The sequence below is a fragment of the Equus przewalskii genome, chromosome 25, assembly GCF_037783145.1.
Source record: "Equus przewalskii isolate Varuska chromosome 25, EquPr2, whole genome shotgun sequence".
Lineage (NCBI taxonomy): Eukaryota > Metazoa > Chordata > Mammalia > Perissodactyla > Equidae > Equus > Equus przewalskii.
The window spans coordinates 22,316,399-22,326,379 of NC_091855.1; the positions used below are offsets into that span (position 1 = coordinate 22,316,399).

The 9,981-nt window shown below is 41.1% G+C and overlaps 1 protein-coding gene across 3 annotated transcripts in view; it reads right to left on the reverse strand.

The window, feature by feature from the left end:
* SPTLC2 (serine palmitoyltransferase long chain base subunit 2) overlaps positions 1 to 9,981 on the reverse strand; it is a 101,627-nt gene that overhangs the window by 6,392 nt on the left and 85,254 nt on the right. For all 3 annotated transcript variants that reach the window (XM_070593277.1, XM_070593276.1, XM_070593278.1), the window contains exons 10-11: positions 7,392 to 7,527; positions 4,734 to 4,863 (exon numbers count right to left, since the gene is read on the reverse strand). In XM_070593277.1, coding sequence (XP_070449378.1) covers positions 4,734 to 4,863; positions 7,392 to 7,527 — 266 coding nt within the window. The remainder of the gene's footprint in view (positions 1 to 4,733; positions 4,864 to 7,391; positions 7,528 to 9,981) is intronic.

Below are 9,981 nucleotides of genomic sequence, written 5' to 3' on the forward strand. Positions count from 1 at the left end.
GAACTCTAAGCCCCGTATACCTCTCAGAGAAATCCAAGGAAGACAGCAGACATTTTGGAATCCTAGATTCTAAGGCTTTCTAATAAAATCACCCAGCACAGGTCACAGAATGCAGTTTTTAATTCATGGCAGCTCTCCAGCCCTGTTATTCATTCCCCAGGCACCTGTGGATGTTAGCTGGCAGGTCTAATAGCACATCTGGGGTGAGTGGGCCTCAGCTTCGGAGACCACACACTACTACTCTTAACACTAAGACACGGGGAGGTGGGCAGCAGAAGCCCTGACGCTGAGTGAGACTCTCCAGATTCCACCACATCATCTCCAGCTCCTGTCCACTCTGCTGGCTATAATTCCTTATGAAAGCCCACACCTTCTATTTCAGAAAAGGGAGTCAGTTGATTATTAGTAAAAAGACTCATTTAACTCTTCTTAAATTTAACTTTTAAAAATCAGTGTTTGTAGAGAGGAAAAAACCACCAATAAAGCATATTTCTTATTTATTCTACCGTAAGAAAAAAATATTCTTCACTCCAAATGTGAAAACTACAAAAAGCAAATAAGAGCTGGACTTCAATATGCTATCACAACGGTGATGAGAGATTTATCTGATTTGAGAAGAGGATTAACTGACAGCTCCATATGGAAACAATTTAAGATTTAATTTCAGCCAGGAGAAACCAGTAACCATTTATTCCCCTCACCTCTGATACAGGGTTAATTTAAAACAGCACGTGACTTACTAAAATCACAAAGTAAAGGACATTTATGAACTCTGACTTCAGAAGAACCTAATATTTTTTTCATCAATATAAAAAAGAAAATGAATAGAGACCGAAAAAACCCGAAGTAGCCCAAAGGGATCTAGATTACAAGATTTCCTTTGATCTCATGACAAATACTTCAGATGAATAGGGTTTGTTTACACAAAAGATAAAACTGTAACTAGAAACTGCTGGCCATCACGTGGGGTTACCTGGTTAAATTAGGAATAAGGAGCCATTACAAGCATCACCATTTGTTAACAAGCAGTCTACATGAAACCTCTGGATCACAGCGTAAGACCGGTTCTTAGGAAAAAAACGTGTTACTTATAGGGTTGAGTATGGTCCTTGTATAAGAGAATATTCTAGTACAGCTGAGCCCTGAGCCAATAACCTTCCCTTCTCAGTTTTAAAAATAACACCTTTACTGAGATACAATTCACATGCCACAAAATTTACCTTTTTAAAGTGTACAATTCAGTGCTTCTTAATACATTCCAGAGTTGGAGAACTTTCATCACCATCTAATTTTAAAGCATTATCACCTCAAAAAAGAAACCCCATACCCGTAACCTCATTCCTCCCCCACGATGCCCTGACAACCACCAATCTATCTTCTGACCCTATGGATTTGCCTATTCTGGACATTTCATATAAATGTGGTCTTTTGTGTCTGGTGTCTTTCACTTAGCATAATGTTTTCAAAGTTTATCCATGTTGTAGGGGTCCAACTTCACTCTTTCTTTTTTTTTTTCCTAAAGATTGGCCCTGACCTAACATCTGTTGCCAATCTTCCTCTTTTTCTTTTCCTTTCTCCCCAAAGCCTCCCCTGTACATAGTTGTACATGATAGCTGTGGGTCCTTCCAGTTCTTCTATGTGGGACACTGCCTCAGCATGGCCTGATGAGTGGTGCTAGGTCTGTGCCCAGGATCCGAACCAGCGAACCCTGGGCCACTGAAGCAGAGTGCACGAACTTAACTACTCAGCCTTGGGGCCAGCCCCTCGACTTCATTCTCTTGCAAGTGGTTATTCAGTTGTCCAGTATCACTCGTTGAAAAGACTATGCTTTCCCCATTAACTAGCCTTGACTCCCTTTTTGAAAATCAATTGGCCACAGATGCTTGGGGTTATTTTTGGACACTCAATTCTATTCCATTGGTCTACTTGTCTATCCTTATGCTAGTACTCCACTGTTTTTATTTTTTTGAGGAAGATTAGCCCTGAGCTAACTACTGCCAGTCCTCCTCTTTTTTGCTGAGGAAGCCTGACCCTGAACTGACATCCGTGCCCATCTTCCTCTACTTTATATGTGGGACGCCTACCACTGCATGGCTTGCCAAGCAGTGCCACGTCCGCACCCGGGATCCAAACCTGCAAACCACAGGCTGCTGAGAAGCAGAACATGCGAACTTAACTGCTGCACCACCGGGCTGGCCCCACCCTACTGTTTTAATTACTGTAGCTTTGTACTAAGTTTTAAGATCAGGAAGTTTAAATCTTCCAACTTTGATTTTCTTTTTCAATACTGTTTTGGCTACCTGGGTTCCCTTACAGTTCCATGTGAATTTGAGGATCAGCTTTTCCGTTTCTGTAAAAAAAAAGCCCACTGGATTTCAATAGGGATTGCACTGGATCTAGAGATTTCGCTGTACTGCCATCTTAACAGCATTAAATCTTCCAAGCCATGAACATGAGATGTCTTTCCATTTATCTAAGACTTCTTTTAGCAATGTTTTATACAGTTTTCACTATGCAGGTCTTTCACCTCCTCGGTTAAATTTATTCTTAGGTATTTTATTCTTCTGAATGCTTTTGCAAATGAAATTTTCTTAATTTCCTTTTCATTTGTCCATTGCTGGTGTATACAAACAATTTTTGTGTGTCGATCTTTTACTTTGCAACTTTGCTGAATATGTTTATTAGCTCCAGCAGGTTGTTTTTTCTTTGCAGATTTTATAGCATTTTCTATATATTGAATCACTTCACAGGGCCCATTACTAAATCAAAATTCATTTTTATCTCATAATGTTCATGTTTAGTCCCATAAAACATCATAAGACAAAATGACTTCAACAAACCTTTGGTTTCAAAAAATTAAAAGCACTTTATGCTTAAAAAAACTAAATAGAGGGGCTGGCCCTGTGGCCAAGTGGTTGAGTTCGCACACTCCGCTTTGGGGGGCCAGTGTTTTGCCGGTTCGGATCCTGGGTGCAGACGTGGTACCACTTGTGAAGCCATGCTAAGGCAACATCCCATATGCCACAACCAGAAGGATCTACGACTATAATATACAACTATGTACAAGGGGCTTCGGGGAGAAGAAGAAGAAGAAGGAAAAAAAAAAAACTAAATGGAAGGTAAATAAAACAATCCCTCAAGCGGGTCTTATGAAAAAGATTAGAACTCTCAACTGGCAAATGTGTTTGTTGGCAACAGAAATCTAACTTAGATATCTTGGTTACATCTGAATTCTTTCATGAATGTGTACAGTTCTCGGGAGTCAAAAGTTGCTGTTAGAAGACACAGTGTATTACTATAGCCATTGCTTATAGCGACTGGGATGTTTTTTAAAAGGCATGTGGAAACTCCTAAACGACCAAATAGAGTAGAATGGAAGAGAAGCCAGTATCACTAGGTTTAAAAAAACAATCAATGCAGAAATTCACCAGTAAGATTTTTGAGAAATGGGAAAAATCTATTGAAAAAAATCCGAAAGGCATAATCAAAATAAAGAAAAACAAAGATACAGTATCAATACACTGAATCCAATTTCACAGTGTTAGAATGTGATTAAGAATATACTCATAGAAATTTTGCTATATAGAAATAGGGAAGAAAAATCAAAGTCTTCAGCTGTTCAGAAATACAAAATGTTGGGGGTGGCCCCGTGGCCAAGTGGTTAAGTTCACACGCTCTCTGCTCTGGCGGCCCAGGGTTTCGCCAGTTCAGATCCTGTGCGTGGACACGGCACCGCTCATCAAGCCATGCTGAGGCGGCATCCCACGTGCCACAACTAGAAGGACCCACAACTAAAAATACACAACTATGTACCGGGGGGCTTTGGGGAGAAAAAAGGAAAAATTAAAAAATCTTAAAAAAATATATAAAATGTCAATTAAATTGTTATAATGAACTTTTAAAAACACGCATTCATAACAGTATTCTTTAGTAGCTCTCCAATGAATTAACGGATATTTCTAGCAACTAATTTTATGTAAATATCATGTTGTAGAGCTCTATAAATTCCCAGAAAGCAATAGTGACTTAAACTCTGAAGTCTTAGATGTGAAATAATAGCATATTCAGAGAATATCAAGAGATGAGAATGTATTCAGAGACTCTATATAATAACTATGAGCCCCCACAAGTGCCTGGCACTATGGTGGGTCTGGCAGGCACAGAATGAGCAAAGCAGACTCAGTCCCTATCCTCAAGATTTATCTAACAGAGAAGACTGCCATTCGATAACAAGAGGTGTGAAGAATTTACTAAGGGGGAAGCTTAAGATTCCAAAGAAACATCAAGCGAGAGGGTTTGGAATACCCTTGGGCACATTTCCTCTAAGTGGAGATGTGAAGGATGACTAGGAGTCAGCCAGGCAAAGGAGAGCGAAGGCTCAAGAGAAATTCTACAGACGGAACAACATACAAGAAAGCTTAGAGTAGAAACAGCTGGAGCAGAAAGAGAATTGCATAGTTGCAGAGGCCACAATGAGGGAGAGTGGAATAAGATGAAGCCAGAAAATTCCCCAGAGCCCTGATCATACAGGGTCTGGTGGGCGACGCTAACCATTTGCAATTTTTTGGAAATAGCCATGTTTTACACAGCATTGCGTACCCTCCCCTTTGTTTTACCAGTGAATATCATAGGTGTTCAAAGACCCTCAGGATCAACATATGATTAATCTCATCAGATATACAGGCCTTCTTAGTATAAGGTATATTTATATTAAGGTGAAAGTATCTACTTACGGTATCAAGTATTTCTCTGGTATGAGCTGCCGACAGGCAAAACCTGGCTCTGGACTCAATAATTGGAGTAGCAGGAAATCCTACCACAACCACACCGATATTCCGCTTCAGCATCTCCCGTCCAAAGGCGCTGCAAAGGGAGAACAAGGAAAAGAAACGGGAAGAGTAAGAAAGCACAGAGTGTGGAGGCTGTGCGCTCCAGGACAATCAAAACTCATTCGATGCAGGCATTGGAGACTTCCTCTAGGAATTTCCTCTCACTTCTTTTAAAGTTGAATTTGACAGCTCACAAAGACTTCTTTTATTCACTCCTAAAGCGGTCTTCTGCCAAAAGGTTTCCTTCACAAAGGTGAAGAACACAGTTGGCAGAGACCAATTTTTAACAGAGCTTGCCTAAAGCAATTTGCAGTTGTAGCCTGTGTCCCTGACATGCAACAGTGGTTCAGAGGCTTCAAAATGAAATGGGGTTTAAAACCCGGTCCTTGAAATGTCAGGCGTGGCAGTTTAAAAGGTTCTTCAGATTAAGGGTGAAGAGGATCTGCCGTGGCGCGGACGCCGTTCTGCTGGACGAAGGGCCAACCGGCCCCAGCCCTCCAGACCGCGCACTTCCTTGATCGACGTGCGTGTCAAGCTGTCTTTGGAATTCAGGGCTTCCTTTAGTGTCTGTGAGGCCAGCTCATCTCCAGGCTTCAGATGATTACTCAGACTACACAGTTCATGTGTCACACCCCGCCCCAAGCCAAACTGGTGGCAGGTGACCTCACTCCACATCTGCATCTTGTCTAAATGACACAACTCTAACTTGCATGTAAATTTTGTTATTTACTAAATTATGTTGTTCTTTGTCTTTTCCTCTTGTTGACCTACCTTATCCCCTTTTTGACTTTTCCTGTAGCTATTTAAAGCATTTCTTTCAGAATAAAAAGTCCCACACATTTTAGTTACATTAAGAACCAACTACATAAGCCCCCGCCTTTCCCCACTCCCTCTAGCACCAGTACCCCGTCTTCAATGTACTTCATGTCAGGACGAGCCTGAGCGCCCTGCATCTTCAGCACATGCTCCCACACTGTCTAGTGCTTTATTCCAATTCTTCCTCATCCTCTCTAAATCTGACTTAATTATAATGTGCACAGTTTCGTCTGTATAGAATAGATTAGACACAATCCTCCAGACCAGACAACTCTTGAAGTTTACTTACGATAATTCCATTTAAAGAAGAATGAGGAAAATCCTACACCTCTGCTTGGGTTCCTTTCCACCACCCACTCTGAAGGCCATAATGTCAACTGCCCACAGACTCCCTGTGGAAAGCCAATCTCCTCTTTTTCCCTCAGCGAGCACCTCTTCCCAATTTCCCCCTCACTATCTTTGGAATCACTGCACTTCCAGGTTCCCCAATTTAATTTTCACTTTATTCACTTTAACAAACATTTACTGAGTTCCTCTAACGCCAGGGACTGTGGTGGGCACTGGGGACTGAAAGATGAATGCAAACATTTGCTCCTTGGGGCCAGCCCAGTGGCACAGTGGTTAAGTTTGTGCACTCCACTTCGGCAGCCCAGGGTTTGTGGGTTCGGATCCCGGGCATAGACCTACACAATGCTTGTCAAGCCATGCTGTGGCAATGTCTCACATACAAAATATAAGTAGACTGGCACAGATGTTAGCTCAGGGCCAGTGTTTCTCAGCCTTTAATGATTTCTATTAAACCTGAGAAATGATTCTTACTCAATTTTATACTTAAGATCTACTCAAAACTCACAAACTGAAAAGATGTGCCTTTTTTACTGAGCCTATACTAAGCAGATGAATCATTTATTTTACATCTCTGGTGCAATTTTGCAAATAATTATCTTTGTTCACTTCACATTTGCTTTTCAAATGTCTTCTGGTTTCCTTATACATCTGGACTTGTCAAATACCTTGAAAGCTATTCCAGGGGCAAGGCTTTCCATTATACACACCTGGTACAAGCCAAAGCTGCTTGTGGAATCTACATCTTCAGTAACTGTGCAACAACACACCCTGGCCTCAGGGCTGGCTGCTCCCCCTTGGGCACCGCACATCAGCTCCACTCACCTCCTGCTATTCTTCCGTCAGCTAAGCATGTTCCTGCATCATGGCCTCTTCACAGAAGCTTCTTTCTCCAAGTAGCTAACCCTGCCAGCTCCTTCAAGCTCAGAGGTCATCTTCCCTTCCCGCTGAGGCTCACCCTGACCACCCCACTTAACATGCAGTCAGCCTGCCCGCAGGCTGCCCACTTATCACATCATCTACTTACTGACTCCCCTCGTCTCACTCTAGAACGTAAGCTCCACAAGGACAGGGATTTTCATTTTTGTGTTCTGTTCACTGATCTGTCTCAATGCCCTAGAATAGTGCACTAAACTCAATGAGAGACTAAAACGTTAACCTATTTTACAATGTACAAAATTTACTGTTAAAAATAGTACTAGTTTTACTATTACAGAATAGTACTATTTACTATTTACAAAATTAAAAAATTTGCTATTTAATCTATGGCATATCTGGGAAATGAAGGTTAACATAATGAGGCCAAGATAATTTTCCCTAACAAAATACACAAGCCTGAATCTCACATCAAGGAAACCTTAAGTCTAATGACAGACCCTCCATAATCTGCAAAAAATGTACCCAATTTTGGCCGGCATGTAGAGCATCAAAGGCACCACTGGAGAATCTTCATTTCCATAGATGATGAAGCCCATCTCTTTCAGACGTCTCCTGAAATACCTGGTGTTTTCTGCTAATTGCTGTATACACTCTTTGCCTGGAAAACCAAGGGAAAGGAAACAAAATAATACTAAGAAAAAAGGAGTGGCAAAAGACAGCAATCTCTTCTATCTCCATTCTGTCAGTCTTATGTCTTGTTTCCTCCTTTCCCATATAAAATATTTTTGCACAGCAAATTATAAGGACTATAAGTATAAACAAATATATCTTGCTTTGTGTTCTGTCATACGAGGTGTGGAGAGCAAATTTAATAATGTACAAAATAAAGTTTAACAACAAATGTTCCCATGGTGCATTAGCATCCGCAAACATTTTCATCGATACCACCTCATTTAATCAACACTCTACCCGTTTACAGTTGGTAGGATGTTTACTATTATCTTCATTTTGTAGATTAGGAGAGTCTCACAAAGGTGGTCAATGGCCAACAGTCACACAATAATGAGTAGTACAGCTGAGACGAGAATCTAGGTTTCGCAACTTCAATACTCATTCCAACTAACTATGCTGCAAATAATTTTACACATAAGACCAGAGATACAGCCAGTTAGAGCCCCAAATTTTCCTCTTTAGAGTTTGATTTTATGTTACTATTTCCCTAAAACTTCTACTAGACAGCAATAGCATATTTGTAATAATGGAGAATCTTATTTTTCACCCTCATTTGTTCGTCTTCCCTAAAACAAATGGATTAAAACATACATTTCTCTAACTGCTAACTGATTCCATATGTGGCCTGGTTTTGACATTATGGTAGATCAATCTATGAAGAGATGTCCAAGGAATTGTTCTGTTAGAGACAGCAAGCAATAAATTCAGAAGATTCGCTTGCAAAGGGTTAAGGACTGTTTCACGGTCTTCTCGCCACAAATACTGACAAACAGGAAAAGGTGCAGTCATTTTCTCACATAGATTAGAAAGCCAGCATATTCATATTAAGAAAAATACGAACATCACATAGGTCAAAAGATAAATTAATCAATCAGAAATACAGATGGCTAACAAATGTCCTTAGAATGAAAACACTAACATATCCATCACTGGTAGGAAGCTACTCCGGATAAACTTGCAACAAATAACGCCAAATTAATATTCTTTATGGAAGTATCAAGTTGATCAGAGAACAGCACTCAAGCTTAGTGTGAACAATGAAGAACGTCCCTTAGTCATGACATAGGTCTTACAAACAATAAAGCAGACGTTAAAGTGTGTTATATTTTAGTACAGAGAACCGATGAGCATGTACCCTAATTTTTTCCTAGAAATACCAATACACGTTTAGCCTACATTTAGAAGAAGAGACTTCCACTTCTGGCCATGACAGAGCACCGGGGACTGGATATGCCTTCCTGCTGTCAACAACAGAAAACTGGGCAAAGTACCTAAAACTGGTTTTCAGACATTGGGCCACGGATGGTGCAGGACTGTGCTGCTGGAGAGACGGAAACAAGTGGGCCTTTGATTGTCCCCATGCTGCCAGAGGGAGGTTCCAGGCTGCTGCCCAGGGAGGGGACCTTGTACTGTCAGTTGAGGACACCAGAGATTGGAGCTGGGGAGGCTACGGCTGCTAGAATTTGTTGGGCAGGGTACAGGAGAGGGGAGAGTGCCAAGACAGAGCTTTGGGGATCTGCAGAAGGGGCGCTTGAGCAGCGTGCTGATCTGTAAATGTATGAAAAGAAACCATTAGGGGCTGGGGAAAGATCCATCAGAAAGCAGAACACTGAACAATTCGCGGTGCTCAAACGGAGTTGGGAACAATTTATATTTTCACCCACCAAAATGGAAAGACCTCAGAATACCAGCAGTGGAGCTAAATTAGCCCTAGACTAACAGATGCTCTAGACTCACCCTAACAAACCTTAAAAGCAAGTCTCAAAGAGATCCAACTGATTCTAAGAACAAAGTCCAACATTACCTTAAAGAACACAACAAAATGCAGCCCCCAATAATGTAAAATTCACAACACCTGACACATAATTTAAAAATTCCAGGCATTCAAAGAAAAAAAATATGACTCATCAACCAGGAAAAAAGTCAACCAATAAAAATAGACCAGAAATAACAGAGTATTAGCAGACAAGGATATAACAACGCTATTATGACTATGCTCCAGGGCCAGCCCTGGTGGCCTAGTGGTTAAGTTCCGTGCACTCTGCTTCAGCAGCCCGGGTTTGGTTCCTGGGCACGGGCCTACACTGCTCTGTCAGCGGCTATGCCGTGATAGTGGCCCACATAGTAAAAAACAGAGGAAGACTGGCACGGATGTTAGCTCAGGGCGAATATTCCTCAGCAAAAAAAAAGCTCCATACATTCAGAAAAGTAGAGGAAATCAGATGGAGAGAGAAAGAAAACACAGAGAAAGAAACAACTCATACATCCAACGATGCTGATGTATGTCAAAAGCATTACGTTAGATGAAATACCCCAGACACAAAAGACTGTACACTGTGTGACGCCATTTACAGGAAATTCTAAAAACGACATGATTATA